The sequence below is a fragment of the Choloepus didactylus genome, chromosome 1 (assembly GCF_015220235.1).
Source record: "Choloepus didactylus isolate mChoDid1 chromosome 1, mChoDid1.pri, whole genome shotgun sequence".
Lineage (NCBI taxonomy): Eukaryota > Metazoa > Chordata > Mammalia > Pilosa > Megalonychidae > Choloepus > Choloepus didactylus.
In genome coordinates, this window is record NC_051307.1 from 117,772,295 (window position 1) to 117,792,445 (window position 20,151).

Sequence of the window (20,151 nt, forward strand, 5' to 3'; positions counted from 1 at the left end):
TTCCTCATATACTTCTTCTGAATACTTTCTCCCATGTTTATGCTTGGAAGTTATTAAAGCCCAACTTGTCCTAAAACCAGTTTTAAGTTCTATTACTTTTTTATTTATTTTTTAGGCCTTCTGAGGAATTCTCTCATTTTACTATGCTCATAAAGACTTAATAATGTGGACAAGATTCTCACCCACCTTCCACCCCCTCTTTTTCTCACCTACCCTGTCCTTGTATTGGCTCCATTCTCAGGTTGGGACTTAAAGGAGAACATAGCATATTAGATCCATTCCATTCCACTGTCCACTGATATATATAGCAAGGCATTTTTTAACCAGAATAGCATAATTCATTCATTCCTGAATCTTTTCACATATAGAAATTTGGGGCCACTCTGAATAGAGTAATTAGTTTCTGCATGTAATAAAATAATGCTACATTCAACATTTCTTATTAATGGATAGTTATTGAAAAGCTAAAATGTACTATTTGCCAATAAATTTTAGTAGAACCCCAACTTGAGAATAAAATATGTTCAATATATGTTTTAAAATCTCTACTCAAGAAATGATATGTGTACTTTAAAATAGTGGTTAAACCAATTAGAAAGATCCTCAAAATATAGCTGAAATATGTAAAAATAATAAACATTATCAGGTGACATTATATTCTAACGAAACTTTAATTTTTATCTAATAATGTATCAAATCATGAATTTAGACATAACAAAAATATATATCCATTTTGAAAAGAGATGCTCCAAATTTACTTGTATAAAAACTTGTCATCTCTAGCAATGTTTAATGAAACATAGAAACAGTTAATTATTTTTTCGAAATAAGTGATTCATCAAACAAATTAAAATGTTTCTTCTTAACTTGATTTATTTATATTTTCTGCCCAGAATTACATTAATGTATTTTACAGTCCCTTCTCTCCTTTTTTCAATATATTCATGATTTTCAACCACAACTCAGAATGATTTCTGAAAATTAAAATTTCCATGTTTAAACTGAACCCCAAGCATGAAGTAGGAAGACCTACAATGGGTGATACCATCTCTACACAGGCCAAGGAAAATGAAATAAAATCAGTGTCCAGTTATCTAATCGGTGCAAATAATCTCTACAAATTTAGCCAAGAACCATTTTCCTGCTTTTTTCTACATTTCTCCTTCAATTTTATTAGTTCTTTCAGGGCTTTCCATTCAAATGCCATACTCTCAACTTTACTTTGTTAAGCATTACTTCATGGAGTTCAGAAATTTACTTCCTTTGTTTAATTTGCTTAGGAAAGTAGTTTTTGGTTACAAATAAGTGAAAACCCAACATAAATTAACTAAAACCAAAAAGGGAATGTAATGAATCACATATTGAACATTTCAGTAGATTTGACTTCAGACAAGGCTTTATTAGATCTCGAATGATGTAAACACAAACAATTCTCTCTCTTTTTTCTCTCACCCTTTCTGTCCATTTCTCATCTACTTCTTCTTTGTATTGGTTCCATTCTCAGGGAGATTATACTTTTAAATTCCCAAGATGACTGCCAACAGATCTAGGACTACATGCTTTCTTATTCAACTTTCATGCTAAAACAAGTCATTGCTTAAAGTCCTGGCCCTGCTTAGCTAGATTTGGGTCATCCTTGAACCAGCCACATAATAAGGTGGATGTGAAATGCCAATTGACTTAAGGTGATCAGGCTCTATATCTAAAGCTTGGGATGTGATAAAACCCATTCATACTATACTGCTGGGTAACTGCAAAAGTTCAAAAAGGGGAAGGGGCAAACATGCTAAAAAGACACATGTATTAAGTCAACTCTATTATATTGATGTCTGGTAAGATAAGCAATTAGTTGATCTGCACACATCTTTTTGAAGACACTACTGTCCAAACGTCTGAATGAAGATTTTCCTAAACTAAAACTCAGGATTATACTTAGAAAATTCAGCATTAAGATGTAGTTATAATGGGCTTTAAATTATTTTTTAATCTGTATACTACAAGTCTTGCTCTTATTGCTTGAAAATACAGCAACTCATTCTATATTCTTTCCATGTCCCTTCCTGATAGATATCATGGTGAGAAACTAATGCATTTTATAAGTGTTTAGGGGAAAGCTTATAAATTAATTATCTTGGATGAATCATGAACATTATAGTCCAAAACATTGGGGTAAAGTGTTGTTATTATACATTTAAGACTAATTTAAATGTAACAGTACACTCAGATTGCTCACTTTTTGTGAAATCTAAATACATTCTGCATTAAAAAAAAGAAAGAAGGGCCCATTATAATATGAAAGGTTTTCTCAATAATTTAGATACAACTGTCTGAAATTTTGTAAAAAATACTAAATCCATAAGATGATATGGCATAATTTGTTAGAAAGCAGACCTATCACATTTCTTTAACATTGGAGTTGTAAACAGATTTTAATGTATGTCACAATGTTTCTTTTCAACCTAATACATTTTGGTAATTTATCATGAAGATATAGCTTAAAAGTTTCATTTTCCTTTGCTATGCCATTATTCTGCAGACATTTAATATATTGGGGAGGAAAGTAATATTGTTATTTGATCAAAAAAGAATTCATATAACATTTTAGAGTATACAAAATTACTCAGACATACATCATAATTTGCTTCTCTCAACAATTGAGATGATAGAAATTAGATATCTGTTTATAGATGCAGAAATAAAGGTTTCCTACAGGGAGGGGATGGGCCAGTTCATGGACTGTCAGTTTACTGTGAGGTGAACAGTGGTTGAACACAGCAGGGGCTGTGAATATTTATTGAACTAATAAATGAATTAAATTGGGGTTTATATCTCTGCTTTTATGAGTCCACAGCTTTCCTTACAATGAAATCAGTATTACAGTGATGTTTACATATTTTAACAAATAGAGCCTATGGTCATTTTGTGAAGCTCAGAGTTAGACAACAACAACAACAAAAAAAAACAAAACAAAACAAAAGCAAAGCATAAACATCTCTGAGCACTTCATTCCTGCTTTGAGACTTGCTCGTGTTTCCTGTATTTCTCACTTTGCTCAATCAGTAAACTGTTTGGGAGGTTCTTGAGCTATAGGACTTTGAAAAGCATATGTTTCTTAGAAGGCAATCCTGAATGTATTCAGATTTTTTTTTTTTTTTGTTTGACTTTTCAAAATGTTTTTTTTTTAAATTCTTTTGTTGTTAAGTGTAAAACAGTTTAGATAAAACATGGGTAGGTCTGCATGCAAGACAGAGCTCTTCAATTGTACTTCATAGTGACTAGATACAAATTTAACAATATGTAAAGAGAGTCTCTTTTTAAGAACAATAATGCTGAGGCTGGAGGCAGAAAGAGGATGCAGTCCAGGGCTTTCATCCCACCACATGTAGCTTAACTACTTCAGTTTTATCCCATGTGGTCCAACAAGGCCTGACAAACCACATTTTAGTACAAAAAACATCTCTTGGGCAATGAAGCGTAGACAGAGGGATTTTTTCAGTCAACTGCAGGAATTAGTCTTTAATGCTTTATACTAAAAGACTTCATACCCCAGATAGCTGACTGCGATCTGTTGAATCTTGGCAGGCAAGATTCAAGCTGAAACAGGGAAACTATGTTAACCAGATTTTGATGAACGTTCCAAATGTTTTATTTGTTAAGCTATTTATCTTTGCAGCAGTACAGAACACGCTTTTCTTTTGTTAATATTTCTGTTAGGTCAAAGTTTATTCTTTATCAAAATTAACTTCCAAAATGTCCCTTAAAGGGCCCAAGAAGAGAATTAAATGCTCACCTAAACAAAAGTGATTTAAAAAGTAAGAATAATCTTAACCCTGTTAATTTAAGAGATTAAGAATGATCACTGTTCTTACAAAAACTATAAAACACACAGAAAGACATTAAACATTTTACCATTATTTTTAATTTTGAGAGGCTGGCAGACACCATTTTTGGTTCTATCCTCCTGAGAAGAGATCAGTTTTGCAACGAGAGATGCAGAGATGGGCTGCACAAGGAGAGAGGTGAGGTTTGATCGCTTTTGTCTAATGCTTCCTTCTGTATTCAAAAGAGAAAAGAACAGAATCCTTAGTAAATGAAAGCACACATACACACTTTAAGGGAAGTTCTTCATAATAAGTGTTTGAAATATGAATGATAAGTTTATAGTCATTTACTTCTTTATTTTTTAGTTACACTCTGTCTACTTATTAAAAATAATTTGAGGTATTTCATAATAAAAATTCAGTTCAAATACATTTATGAATCCCAGTTAAAGATGGCAGATTGTGCACATGGATTTGCCTCCTTTCTCCCATAAAATTCCACTAAAATGACAATAGAATAAAAAAGTACAAACCCACAGAGGCTAAAAGAGAAGAGAAGAGGCAATACTAGTAAGATTCTAGATGTTAGAAAGCAGATGAATAAGTGTTTGCTGATGTAGGAGACCTGAGGGAACTGAAACCAGTGGAAGAAGCTGAGAAGCAATACAGTTTGTACCACAGAACCCAGAAAGGGTTAGGAATTGGCCACCTAAGTTACCTATAAAAGAAGGAGTAAAGGAGGGGCTAGAAATAGAGGATTTGATAAAATTCTGTTTGTGAAGGGATCCATCCTCCTTATACCCTCATTCAGCCAGTTGATGTGCTCCTTATTCACTCCAGCAGAAATCTGTGAGACTGTGAGAAGGAGATATAAGATACAGTGAAGGGTGAGTTACTAAAAAGAGGTGGGGATAAAGAATATTGAGATTCTCCAATGTTTTTCTGTGGTTGTCTCCCAGAATCGTTCCTTCCAGGTAGGAAAATAGAAGATCACCTCTGGTAAACATGACCAGGTCCATGGAGAGTATCAAATTACTGAAAATTGGGAGATCTACTGTGCCAGTTTGAATGTATTATGTCCCCCAAACCCCATTATCTTTGATGCAATCTTATGTGGGCAGATATTATCAGTGTTGATTAGATTGTAATTCTTTGAGTGTTTCTTTGGAATGTGTCCCACCCAGCTGTGGGTGATGACTCTGATTGGATATTTCCATTTAGGTGTGGCCCCACCCACTTAGGGTGGGCCTTGATCAGTGGAGCCATACAAATGAGCTGACGGGCAGAGGGAACTCAGTGCAGCTGTGAGCGATGTTTTGAAGAGGAGCTACAGACAAGAGGGACACTTTGAAGAAAGCACAGGAGCTGCAGATGAGAGAAAGTTTGAAGATGGCCGTTGAAAGCACTCTTGCTCTGGAGAAGCTGAGAGAGGACAAATATCCCAAGTGCAACTAAGGGTGACATTTTTGAGGAACTGCAGCCTAGAGAGGAACGTCCTGGGAGAAAGCCATTTTGAAACCAGAGCTTTGGAGCAGACGCCAGCCACATGCCTTCCCAGCTAACAGAGGTTTTCCGGACACCATTGGCCATCCTCCAGTGAAGGTATCTGACTGGTGATGTGTTGCCTTGGACACTTTATGGCCTTAAGACTGTAACTGTGTAACCAAATAAACCCCTTTTATAAAAGCCAATCCATCTCTGGTGTTTTGTATTCTGGCAGCATTAGCAAACTAGAACATCTACCAATGAAGCAACTTATCCAAGACATTCTATTGAAATTCATCAGTCAATAAATCCCACCCATACACAGAACTTCAAATCAACTTAATTTTGCCATTCTGAGGTATGAGCTCACAGCCAAGGGAAACTCTAGGATGACATGTGGGCAGCAGACCTAGACAACCAATGAGGATATGAGCAGGTGGTCAGGGGCTCAGGGACGGAAGTCTCCAGGAAGATGAAATTACTGGAAATACTTGACATGTATCAAACTATTGATATAACAGAGTTAGGATTTGAAGTATTCCCAAATAAGCAGAAAAATCAGAAATCTATAAAATGTGACAACTATTAGCTTTAAAGGAAATAAAAAGTTTTGCCAGAAAGAAATGTAATTGTCTTATATTACGTGACTCTAATGTGAATAATATTTACATAATCATAAAACTATAAATAATGACTGTTGATCTAATTGAAAAATTGGTATCATTTTCTTAGGATAAAAAGGAAGGGTAAGAGGAAGGGAGCATGAGGAGTTGGGAAAGAAAGTTAAAACTTAATCTTCCATAGTAGTAAGTCAATATAATGGATAAAATTGAAAACTGATGAAGTAATATCATAAATATACCCTTTAAAGACAAGGAGGTAAGTAGCAAAAACAGCAACTCAAAATGTTAAGAGTGATTAAGTATTTGCTTTTTGGAGAGAGGGCACAGGGCAGGTAAGAGAAGGAGTATTTTTATAAATTATACCTTGTAAGAAGTATTTACTATTTAAACTATATTCATCTATAACTTTGAAAAAGATAATAACTTAATACAAATAAGGAGAAAAAACAAATATGATAGCAAAAGGGAAAGAAAAATGCACAGAGTAAAGAAAGCGGAAAGAATAAAATAAACTGCTAAGGAAACAGCTAAAAAAAATTTACTCATATTTGTATTGACTGAGAAAAGGAAATACACAAGAGAATGATTCTATCAGGCAGCCAATAATAATTTTCAACACAGTGCTATATTTTTCAGAACTTTTATTAGGGAAAATAATTGCTAAAGGTTTACTCAGAATTTAATTTTATAGGACTGCAGGGGGTGCAGAGCTCAACCATACTGGATTCAAGCTCCAGGAGGCAGATTCTAAATGAGAAAATATGTCACAGAAGTGTTTCCTTAATTTATCATCTGGAAAACCACAAAGCTGAAAAACGATATTTAGCTGAGGCCTGTGGCAGTCATGGAAGTCACGGCTTTGAAGAAAAAATAATAAAGATTTAAGCTTTGGGTAGTTTTATTATATAAGCATGGTCCCGATCTCATAATTAACTTAAATCCTTTTAGATGGATATGTGACAGTGTTTTTTGATTATAATGTAGTCCATTGCTTCCCAACCATTTTCACGTCATGGTACCATATAACTTTCAGGGCCCAGAGCAAAATAAAAAATATGGGGTCTCATTCAAAAAGTATAAAGAATTTCAAGACAGTGGTAGCAGAGCATTAAGTCAAGCATGAAACCATACGGAGAGGGGGTACTCTGTGACTGCACAGTTCACATGCCCATAAGCCAGGCCCTGCATGGTTCACATAAAAGATGGTAATGGTCATACACCCCGCAGGAATAAGCTGAAGGGGTTTGGAGATGACCAGGAGGCTGCTGTCAGCCACGGTGACCAGCCCTAAGTCTTGCTGCTTCAGGCTGCATCTGGTGCCAAAGCAATTAATTTCTCAAGGCACAGACGGGGTGCCTTGGCACGTCAACTGGAAAGCCCTGGTATAGCCATCTCACTCTAGTGTTACTCCCTGCTTTTATTTTCTCTTTCAACAATTGCCTTTGAAGCTTTTCATGTATGTGGGACAATGAAATAGTATTTGTTAACCAAATCTTTTTACTCTGAAGTTTTCATGAGATGCTTGGGTGCTGACACATTTTCAGTACAAAGTAAACCTTCTTAAACTGCTACATGATTTCACCTCTCCCCAGTCCAAATACTTACAGTGGATCCCTATCACTGAAAGATTGAACTCTTTAGTCTGCAATTCGAGACACTTCACAATACGATGTCTACTTATCTCTTCAGCATTATTTCCCATCATTCGTTTTCACCCATCTTATGGTAAAACTTCAGGAACCCCTACATTTTCTGTGATGTAAATCCCCATGATTTGCTTAAGCCATTCCCTCCATGTTAATTGCCCTTCTCACCCATTACATGTGTATAAAACATACTCTTCCTCCAAAGCCCAACTCACGTGTCACCTTCCCTATGAAGCTTTCCCTGACACTCTCAGCTCTATGTAATCTCACTATCCTTTCATTTTCCATCTACTATATCTGCATCTTTTTTTTTTTTTTGCAGTACTTGACAATTGTAATTGACATTATCAATACATAAAAATACTTCTTTGCTTTTCCATTCTAGACTATAAATCCCTTTAAGACAAGGACCAAGTCATCTGCCTCACTATATGACACACAATGCCCAGCACATTGCCAGGAGTTCAATAATTAATGGGGGGAAAAAAAGAACCAACAATTCTTTGAAAAATAGTTTCAATGCCTCTTTCTTATTGATTCTCTGAATGACTACAAAATGGAGCAGGAACATAACAGAAGAAAAAAATTATAATTCTATGCTTGCTGTATGTTTATGTCTTCTCTCCAGCTAACTACCAACCTCCCCCAGCAGACATATAGACTTTCAAAATCCATCCATCTCCATCAACTCACTAATTAACCTTGTTTTAAAATTACCTTGTATAGATTTTTTAAATGAGTAAGTAAAAGCATCTTTAAGATATATTTATCTGTTAACAAAAATCAATAGCTGCATTCCTTTTTTGGTCTAGAATCTTCTATCAAGCATATGAAACAATCCATTTAAAAGTTAAATATGAGTAAACCCTAAACCATAATTGAACATACCCATTTAAAAAAAATTTTTTTTGTGCTGCATTACTAGTAGACTTGCATTAGTTTTGAAAAATCTGAAGTGGCTCATTAATTTTTCACCTTCAGCTTAATGTAAACTTGACAAACAATTTGCTTCTGAGAGAAGTTACTAAAGGCAGGACTTCACAGGACAATGAGATTAAATTATAGACAAAAGTTATTTTAAAAACCCGTTTATTGAAGGAGAGCTATGAGAAGAGTTTCATTTCCTTACATTAAGAGTCTATAAATAAAACCAAGCATGTGCCATTTTTATTGTTATATTTTAAAACATGTTTGTGAACTATCAGAATTCCTAGCATTGTGAGGTGAAAATAAAGGTGCATCTTGTCTTGTTGCAAAGGCTGCCATAAGGAAGAGACAGTGACATTACATTTTAGTACCCTAACTTCTAGATTGCAGCATTTATATCATGGCTTGCACATTACTTTTGCTCAATAAAGACTGATTGGCACCAATTTTTGTTTTAGTAGATAACTAATTCTCTCTTCACTTTATGCCCTCTTTGTATCTCAAGATCCAAATGGATCCATCCTGTCAATAAGCCAATCCCTGAAAAGATGCCACATGCATACAGCATAAAAGGAAATCTGACATAGAGAATCCTAAGTCTGACTCAGTTATTTACCCATTGTGCTGGTTTAAATGTATTATGTCACTCAGAAAAAGCCATATTCTTTGATGCAAACTTGTGGGGCAGACATATTAATGGGGATTAAGTTGGAATGTTTGGATTAGGTTGTTTGCATGGAAATGTGCCCCACCCAACTGTAGGTGATAACTGATGAGATATTTCCATGGAGGCAAGCCCCACCCATTCAGGGTGGGCCTTGATCAGTGGAGTCATATAAATGGGCAGACAAACAGAATGAACTCAGAGCAGCTGTGAGTGACATTTTGAAGAGGAGCTACAGCCAAGAGGGACACTTTGAAGAATGCACAGGAGCTGCAGATGAGAGACATTTTGACGATGGCCAGTGAAAGCAGACTCTTGCTCCGCAGAAGCTAAGAGAGGACAAATACCCCAAGTACAACTGAGAGTGACATTTTTGAGGAACTGCAGCCTAGAGAGGAACATCCTGGGAGAAAGCCATTTTGAAACCAGAACTTTGAAGCAGATGCCAGCCACGTGTCTTCCCAGCTAACAGAGGTTTTCCGGACATCATTTGCCATCGTCCAGTGAAGGTACCTGATTGCTGATGTGTTACCTTGGACACTTTATGGCCTTAAGACTGTAACTGTGTAACCAAATAAACCCCCTTTTATAAAAGCCAATCCATTTCTGGTGTTTTGCATTCCGCCTGCATTAGCAAACTAGAACACCTGCTATTTGAAAGTAAATAATTTCACTTTGATAATCTTGTCTCATCTACTATGTCTGTGCATCTAAGGTGCCACTGAAAGATACATACCCTGCTGACTTACAGAAATAGAGCATGTTAGTCTGAGGTCTAGTGCCTGAACCACAGTGGGTGACATTTACAAGAAATGAGGTTAAAAATAAGTAAAATATTTTATAGTCATTTGTATTTAGTAGGCTGTGCATTCATTATCCATTTTCAAACTGTTAATGTTCACTTCAGTCACCACCTCTCTTCTGTATGTGAAGAGAACATGAAAGTTTTGTTAGCTGCCAGTACTTATTTTGGGTGTGTGGCAAGATACAATCTTTTGAACCCAATAGAAAAACCACTGTATCCAGAAAGCTCCAATTACCCAAACAGTATAGGGAAAAAGAATCCTTTAGAGACTTGAAATCTAACACACAAGTGGCCTCAAAATTAAGGCACTGAGGGATTAGATCACAGATCACTTGCTGGCTAAAACAAACAAGAGGGGCTTTGCACGGATCAATGGTAATAATGTGTCTGTTGGGGAGGATAGTACAGGTTTGACATGAGGAATAATTCAACCCTCCATGCCTGATTTACTCTGTGTGTGTGTGGGGGGGTGTGGGTGTAAACACAAACTCCTTCTACTCAATGTAAACATAGATTCTTTCTATTCAATGTGTCCTTGGGCAAGTAACAAAGGTATTACTAGGAGCTCATTAAAAATGCAATCTCAGGCCCCACCCAGACCTTCTGAATCATAATCTGTAGTTTAACAAGATTGCAGGTGATTCTTATGCATGTTAGATTTTGATAAGCACTGACAAAATCATTATGTATTTTCCCACAGCACAATTTATGTAATTTTTGCAGCATTAAGGATATAAAAAAAGAGGATGAAGAGGATGAAGAAAAATGATGTGTGTTGCTTTACAAAAAATTAAAGATGACAGAACATTTCACTATATCACTAGATGCCCAAATTAAAAGTTCTCTGGGACAAGTCTCCTTCAAAATGGGTAACAAGTCTGTTTATAAACTATAAGTAACACATTTTAAATGGAGTGAGGACATTTCTTTTTGCTTTGGTCCTTTTCTCTAAGGTAAATTTGGTGATATGAAGATCAAAATTACAAATATAACTCTTTATTTCAACCCTAAATAAATATTACAATTGCAAACTGATTTGACTTTTTTTTTTTTTTTCCTGGTTTTCAACTATTACAATTTATTACAGTAAAAAACTGACAAACTAAAAGTATAAATACTGCCTGCTTGCCAAAGAACTGAGCAATCAGTGAGCCGGTAAAGCAGGAATTTTTAAAACCACATTTTAGCTTGCACTTTTATGAAAAAGAGCCAACTATCAAATGAACAAGTTGATATCACTCAAGTTATCACAGAATATTTGATTTTACTTTCTGCAGAGGATTTGCACTTTGACAGAAATCAGACCATTAAATAACTGGCACAAATGTTTTCTCATTTTTATTTTAGTCCACTAAATCTACAGTTATTTTCCTAAAATTACCAGTTCACTAAATTGGCTAGTCATTTTGTTGTCCTTGTAAATACAGCTGATTCTTTATTATCTCAGTATATCATAATCCATAGGTTACAAATATCACCATCCATTTTCTCTTAAGCTAGGTCACTGTGATCTTTGGGTTACTATCAAAATAAAATACTTAACACTTAAAAAGCACTTTGGAACCTAGTACAGAAATGTTTTAGTAATGGACGGTGGTGATGGTAGCACAGCATTGTGAATGAAATTAACAGCAATGAAATATATATCTGAATGGATTAAAAGGGAGAATGTTAAATTGTATATATGGTAACAAAATAACTTTTTTAAAAAAATCAACAGAACTGCACTACATAATCAGTGAACCTGAAGGTAAACCATGGACTACAGTTAATAGTATAATTATAAAAATGTGTTATCAATTGTAACAAATGTTCCACACCAATAATAGGTATTAATAATAGGGTGGTATATGAGAATCCTGTATTTTATGCATGACTGTTCTGCAAACTCACAACTCCTTTAATAAACAAAGAAAAAAAAAACACTTTGGGCCTTTTACTCTTCTACCATCATACACACACACACACACACACACACACACACACATATATACATACATATAATCTTATTTAATCTCCACAACAACCCAATTAGCTGGCTACTTGTGTATATCACATTTTACACAAGGTTAAAAAGTTTACCCAAGCTCACAAAGCTAAATAATACTAGATCCAGGATTTGAACCCAAGTGTTCTGGCTTTTGAGCTTATATGCTAACTATTAAACTCTTAAAGCCTAATATGGCTGGAGATAAAGTATACTCACAAACATATACACACACACACACACATATATCCGATCATGTATATATTTTTCAACATGTAGGAATTTTATTACTGATATTTATTCTCATTATTAAAATGAAATTATTATTTCTTTTATCCTATCTCACAGTCCCTGCTTCCTCCCAAGTTAATATAAATTTTAGGTGTAAAAGTCTGCTAATGACAGTTTTCAAAACTCTTAGGTATCGCCTCCTCTTTGTTCTTATTCTGGGTCCCCACACTAGTCTTTACCTACACATTTAGTAAACTTACTCAATGTGTTTTTGTGTATTCTAATTTCTTTTGAAATTTCTGCCTCACCTACCAGAGCATAAGCTTCTTGGAGGCTGTTCTAGTTTGCCACATCTGCCATTTATGCAAAATACCAGAAATGGATTGACTTTTATTAAGCTACAAATTTACAGTTCTAATGCCATAAAAGTGTCTAAACTAAGGCATCAACAAGAGGATACCTTCACTGAAGGAAGGCCTATGGTGTCTGGAAAACCTCTGTCAGCGGGGAAGGCACATGGCTGGTGTCTGCTGGTCCTTTGCTCCCAGGAGAGCTAAGAGCTGACACAGATGCTGACGTTTAGAGATGGTTGGAGATGTGGAACAGAGGGACACTTGGAAATGCTGAGCTAAAAGATGAAGCCCAGTGTTTGCACCAGAGAAGCCAAGAGAGGACCCCCAGATGCTTAAAGAGAAATGCCCTAGGAGAGAAAAGCAAGGATGCACAGGAGCTGAGAGAGAGGAGCTGAAATACAACCCTGGAGCCAAGGACCAGCAGATGCCAGCCACGTGCCTTCCCAGCTGGCATAGTTGTTCCAGACACCATTGACCTTCCATCAGTGAAGACATACTCTTGCTGATGCCTTAGTTTAGATACTTTTATGGCTTTAGAACTGTAAATTTGTAACCTAACAAATTTGCTTTATAAAAGCCAATCCATTACTGGTATTTTGCATAATGGTGGCATTAGCAAAGGGGAACAGAGGCCCATTCACTGCTGTATTTTCATTGCTTAGCACAGTGATATAAAGAAGGGATCAGTGAATATTTTTGAATGAATGAAAGGAATGAATATATCAAAGTTCAAATTATAAGCCTAAAACTCATGACTAATGATACAAAATTTGAAATCACAGTATTATAGAAATTACGATACAGAGTGACATCTTCTCATTTCATTGATCATCTCATCAGCAAAAGCATCCCGTCATGTTCACCTACTAAATATCACAGTATTTTAATGCTTAGCTAAAGTGTTGTTAAAAACAGTCATATTTAATTTTACACTAAAAGGAATGAAAATAAGGTACTCATCAGAGAAGCTAAATGATTGTGTATTCTGATATTAAAAGAAAATTCAAACCACACAGAGCACAATTTTACTTAAAAATGAAAAGTAGGAATACACTGGAAGAGTCTTTGCTAATGTTAATCTGAGCTTTCCCTTTCCAATTGGCTCATTCATAGGTATGGATCATAGATATGACACAGGCTTAGGAAGAGCGAGGCAACTTTCCCATGAATAAAAATATTTTTATTTTATGTTTAGATATATAAACTCAAAATTTATATAGGTAAAGAGAAACTATTGCGTGCTAAGGACCATGAAGTATAAATTACCATTTTCTCCACCCAAATTATATTTGAATGTCTGTATAATTGTGGCTATGCAGTCTTAGAATTTGTTCCAACTTGACAAACATTCATTTGAAGAAGAGTTTTTATTATTGTATTAAACAATTTTGATTAATCTGCAGTTAAACGAGGGCTATGCTGATTTTTAGCCATTAAAAGAATCTACAGCAATTTAATTATAATGACATTTGTAGCTTAACCCTTTCTGTTCAAGAAACAAGACTGACTACTATGGATTTTCTCTCTGAATTTATATTTATAAATTTGTCATTTTAAGTGAATATTTAGATTTATAATGGCAGTAACAATATCTGGACATTGAGAAATGTTTTCTTAACTTTATTTTGGAGGAATAACTGGGTATATGAAAACTGATTCCCTGTTCTCTGTAACTCTAAACATTTCTATTCTTTTGTATTCATTTATCTACTCCAAGACTAGTTCATTCCCTGAAGCATTCCAAAAGCATGAACATTTGGAAATAAACCATAAACTGTATCATAAGGAAAACAAACTAAGAGATAGATAAAATGTCTAGTTTGTTCTTTACTTCAAGGAGAGTCGTCTCGATTCATAACTGGAATAATTGACCATCTGTACATTATATGTATTATAAGCAACACAAACCTCTTCAGAGGCATTCCCCCGAGAAGCTCCCCATCTCAAATTTGAAGGGTATGAACATTTGAATGATTTGCTAAGTTTCTAGTTTTAGAAAAAGTGTAGTTTTGCATTTTCTTTAAGAGACAGCAAATAAACTGTGTGGATGAGCTTGCTCTGTTTGTTTTTGCTGTGAAAGTATGCAACCATTAATGCACAATAAACTTCTACACACCAGATTGTAATGAAAATACATTATTTTATGAGACTAAATAAATGAAGAGGCAGAATACCAGTGCTTTATATATGAATTCAATCCTTTTTAGGAGTTTTCTGATAATGAGAAAGATAATAACTAACCTGGCTCCTCTGATTTCGATGTTGTTGGATGAAAAAGAGCTACCACACCTATCACATGTGAAGTGTTCCTCAGATCTGCATGGGTTCTCATGCATTTCCTGTTTTTGACATGGAAACACTTGCACAAGGGAGGTACACTGGCCTGGAATTCAGAGACCAGTATCTGGTCTTGACTATCTCTCACTGGGACCTGACTGTGGGCAAGTTCTTCACCTTTTTTGGGGCCTTAATCTCCTTGTGTACAGAATGTCTAAGGACTTCCAATTCTAAGATTCAGATTCTAAACTTGCCCATGAGAGATTATCTAAATTAGCTAATACTCCCCGACATGTGTTTTAATAGGCCATACAGTGTTTCATTATCTTAACCTGAATTGCATAGGAATTTTTCTCATCTTGGTTTGTATTTATCTGCTAACATCTAAATTTCAGGTAAATGTCTTACTATGATTTACAGAAAAGTCTCTTATATTTGGAATAGGTAATATGACAGAACTCAATAAATTCCCCACTTGGTTTATCATTTTTCTTACAATACCATTAAAATTATTTGTTACTATTAAGGACATGCAGAATTATGATGAGAAAAATGCCACTCTAATATCTTGCTGTACTGATGCTATATATTGAGAGAAGATAGACAAGGAAGAAAAGAAATGGCATTTTAAAAATACATTGCCATGGAAAAAGAAATTTCCTCAGCAAATAAGCCCACAGATAGGCCATCAAAAATTGTCAGGGCACAGAACTCAGTCAGAAATATATTATTATTAATTCTTCCTCTGTATTTGATGAATGTAACTTAAGCAATTTGTTTTGGATGTTCATATCCTCAAAATATTTTACAAAATAAGACCCAAATTCATATACAAAAAAAAGACTATGATAATGCTTTGCCTATTTTGTTACTAAGATAATACTTTTCAGAGTATTGAAAGGTTATTTCATTAAATAATAAGACTTCTTTGAAGTCACAGGCACAGGAAAGGCTCTAATGACATAGTGAAGACATGGCTGTGCTTAGTATAGCAGTTAATAAGCTATGGTATTCTTAAAGAATAGGAATGGTGCCTTTATTAGTTTCTGTGTGCAAGACTTCAAACAGTGCCAAGCACAGTCATCTTTCAAAAGCTTTTCTGTAATGGAACTTGAACAATATTCAAGATTCTTCACATTGGTCTCAAATTTTCTGTCCAGCTCCTTCATTTAATCTTTAAAACAACCCAATAATGTAATGTTGCACCTAATGCTATATATCATCAATTATCTTTTAGGTCACTCTTAGTCAACACTGAATATTTTTCATATCACAACATGACAGCTAGGAAGCAACAAAAGGAAAGATAACCTTAGATCAAAGTAGAATAAAGAATCAGACACCACCACCAATGCCAAGAGTCTCACACCCCTCCACTATGCCCCCTTTTATCTGCATTTACCTTGGTATATTGCCTTTGTTACATTAAAGGAAGAATAATACAATGATTCTGTTAATTACAGTCTCTAGTTTATGTTGATTGTATTTTCCCCCCAATACCTCCCTATTTTTAACACCTTGCAAGTTTGACATTCATCTGTTCTCCTTCATGAAAAAACATATTTGTACCGTTTATCACAATTATTGAATACTCTAGGTCTCACTGAGTTATACAGTCCCAGTGTTCATCTTTCCTCTTTTCTTCTGGTGTTCCACATGCTCCTAACCTTCCTCTTTCAATCATATTCATAGTTATCCTTGTTCAGTATACTTACATTGCTGTGCTACCATCACCCAAAATTGTGTTCCAGTCTCACTCCTGTTTTTTCCTATCAGTCTGTAGTGCTTCCTTTAGTATTCCCTGTAGAGTAGGTATCTTGTTCACAAACTCTCTCATTATCTGTCTGTCAGAAAATATTTTGAACTCTTCCTCATATTTGTAGAATAGTTTTGCCGGATATAGGATTCTTGGTTGGTGGTTTTTCTCAGTATCTTAAATATATCACCCCACTTCCTTCCTGCCTTCATGGATTCTGCTGAGAAATACGCACATAGTCTTATTAAGCTTCCTTCGTATGTGATGGATCACTTTTTATTTGCTGCTTTCAGAATTCTCTCTTTATCTTTAACATTTGATAATCTGATTATTAAGTGTCTTGGTGTAGGCCTATTCAGATCTATTCTGTTTGGAATTCTGCACTTCTTGGGTCTGTAATTTTATGTCTTTCATAAGAGATGGGACATTTTCATTGATTATTTCCTCTATTATTGCTTCTGCCCCTCTTCCCTTCTCTTCTCCTTCTGGGCCACCAATGACATGTACATTCTTGCTTTTCATTTTGTCTTTAGTTCCTGGAGAAATTGCTTGTATTTTTCCATTCTTTTCTCTATCTGTTCTTTTCTGTGTAGGTTTTCAGGTGCCTTGTTCTCCAGTTCCTGAGTGTTTTCTTCTGCCTCTTGAGATCTGCTATTGTATGTTTCCATTGTGTCTTTCATCTCTTGTGTTGTGTCTTACATTTCCAAAGATTCTACCAGTTGTTTTTTCCAACTTTTGATTTCTGCCTTATGTATGCCCACTGTTTTCTTTATAGCCTTTATCTCTTTTGCCCTATCTTCTATAAACTTTTTGAATTGATTTAGCGTTAGTTATTTAAATTCCTGTATCTCAGTTGAAGTGTAAGTTTGTTCCTTTGACTGGGCCATAACTTCGTTTTTTCTTAGTATAGGTTGTAGTTTTCTGTTGTCTAGGCATTTGACCTTCTTGGCCACCCCAATCAGGTTTTTTCAGATGAGAACAGTCTCAGGTCCCAGAAGGAAGAAATACTTCCAACCCATTTTTTTTTTAAAGACAGTTTTGTTCACACACCATAGATCCCTTCCTAAGTTAACAATCATTGGTTCCCTGTATAGTCACGTACTTATGTATTTAGCACCATCGTCACTATCTATATAAAGACATCTCCATTTCTTTCACAAAAAAAGGAGGAAGAGTCAAAGAAGGTAGAGGGACTAAATAAAAAGAAAAAAGAAAGAGAGAGAGAACAAAAAACAAAACAAAACAAAACATGACAGCTAGAAAGCAACAAAAGGAAAGATAGCATTAAACTAAAGTAGAATACAGAGTCAGATATCAACAATGCCAGGAGTCCCATACCCTTCGCCTATGCCCCTGCTCCATATGCATTTAGCTTTGGTGTATTGCCTTTGTTATATTAAAGGAGGCATAATACAATGTTTCTGTTAATTACAGCCTCTGGTTTGCACTGACTGTATTTTCCCCCCAATCCCACTCTATCTTTAACACCTTGCAGTGTCAACATTCATATGCTCTACCTCATGTAAAAACATATTTCTACCTTTTATTACAATTGTTGAGCACCCTAGGTTTCACTGAGTTATGCAGTCCCAGTCTTTATCTTTCATCTTTCCTTCTGGTGTCCCACATGGCCCTAAGCTTCCTCCTTCCACCATGCTCACAGTCATCTTTGTTCAGTTTACTTACATTGCTGTGCTACCATCTCCCAAAGTTGTTTTCCAAACCTCTCACTCCTGTCTTTTTCTTTGTCTGCAGTGCTTCTTTTAGTGTTTCCTGTAGAGCAGGTATCTTGTTCACAAACTCTGTTACTTTCTGTTTGTCGGAGAATATTTTAAGCTCTACCTCATATTTGAAGGATAGTTTTGCCAGATATAGGATTCCTGGTTGGTGGTTTTTCTCTTTCAGTATCTTAAATATATCACCCCACTTCCTTCTTGCCTCCATGGTTTCTATTGAGAAATCCACAAATAGTCTTTTTCAAGCTTCCTTTGTATGTAATGGATCACTTTTCTCTTGCTGCTTTCAGGATTCTCTCTTTATCTTTGACATTTGATAATCTGATTATTAAGTGTCTTGACATAGGCCTATTCAGATCTATTCTGTTTGGGGTATGCTGTCCTTCTTGGATCCGTAATTTTATGTCTTTCACAAGAGATGGGAAATTTTCATTGATTATTTCCTTCATTATTGCTTCTGCCCCTTTTCCCTTCTCTTCTCCTCCTGAGACACCAATGACACATACATTCTTGCATTTTGTTTTGTCCTTAAGTTCCCGGAGACCTTGCTTATATTTTTCCATTCTTTTTTCTATGTGTTCTTTTGTGTGTAGGTTTTCAGGTGCCTTGTTCTCCAGTTTTCTGCCTCTTGAGATCTGCTATTGTATGTTTCTATTGTGTCTTTCATCTTTTGTGTTGTGCCTTTCATTTCCATAGATTCTGCCAGTTGTTTTTTTGAACTTTCAATTTCTACCTAATGTATACCCAGTGTTTTCATTATACACTTCATCTCTTTTGCCATATCTTCCTTAAACTTTTTGAATTGATTTAGTATTAGCTGTTTAAATTCCTGTATCTCAGTTGAAGTGTAAGTTTGTTCCTTTGACTGGGCCATAACATCATTTTTCTTAGTGTAGGTTGTAGTTTTCTGTTTTCTAGTAATCCTGTTTCCTTGGTTACCCCAATCAGGTTTTCCCAGACCAGAACATGCTCAGGTCTTGGAAGGAGGCAATAGTTTCAGGGCTCCCTGAGAGTGTGTCTTAGAAGATTGGTACACCCTATGAGGCCTCAAGTCACTATGCTTTTCTGCCCAGCAGGTGGTGACTGTCAGCCTGTAGTTTCAGACTGGTGTAATGAGGTGTAGACTCTGGCTGTTTTCCCCCAGGCTCTGGGTTCTGGTTCTGAATGGAAAGCAGGTAGTAGAGTTGGGCACCACCTTCTTCTTCTTCTTAGGGAAGATAACCCCCCTAGGGAGAGGTCGTTTACATTTGAATAGTCTCTGCTTGTGCTATCTCCATCCTTGTCTGGGTCAGAGTGCTGGGAACTGAAAATGGCTGAGGCTTACTCCACTGAGCTGAAACAGGGACAGAAAGCCCCCTTAAAGGCCAGTCCATGGCCACTCTCCAGCTCTCCAAGGTCAGTCATCACCAAAAGCCTCTGTCTGCTTCTTGGGGATCCATAGCTTGTATCAAGCAGTCCATATTTGTTAATTAAAACCCCAGTTGGAGCTCAGCTGAGCTGTATTCACTTGCTCAGAGAGAGCTGCTCTCTAGCACCACGACGTTTTGCAGCTCAGCCAATGGGGGTAGGGAGCTCCTGGCTTGGATCTGCAGTTTTTAATTACTGATTTTATGCTGCAATCTTGGGCATTCCTCTTAATTCAGGTTGGTGTATGATGAGTGGATGGTCACGTTTGTCCCCCTGCAGTTATTCTGGATTATTTACTAGATGTTTCTGGTTGTTTATTAGTTGTTACAGGAGGCTAATTAGCTTCTACTCCTCTTTATGCTGACATCTTCTTCTGTCTCTATTTAATCATATTTTGATGGCAGTTGGAGTTGGGATGGGAGGAAGGAACCCA

At 35.8% G+C, this 20,151-nt stretch overlaps 1 protein-coding gene across 4 annotated transcripts in view; it reads right to left on the reverse strand.

Moving 5' to 3' along the window:
* NAALADL2 (N-acetylated alpha-linked acidic dipeptidase like 2) overlaps positions 1 to 20,151 on the reverse strand; it is a 1,146,579-nt gene that overhangs the window by 500,000 nt on the left and 626,428 nt on the right. For all 4 annotated transcript variants that reach the window (XR_005217472.1, XM_037840432.1, XM_037840429.1 and 1 more), the window contains exon 6: positions 3,910 to 4,053. Coding sequence is in view for 3 of the 4 variants with exons in the window: in XM_037840432.1 (XP_037696360.1) it covers positions 3,910 to 4,053 (144 nt within the window). In the remaining variant the exon portion in view is untranslated. The remainder of the gene's footprint in view (positions 1 to 3,909; positions 4,054 to 20,151) is intronic.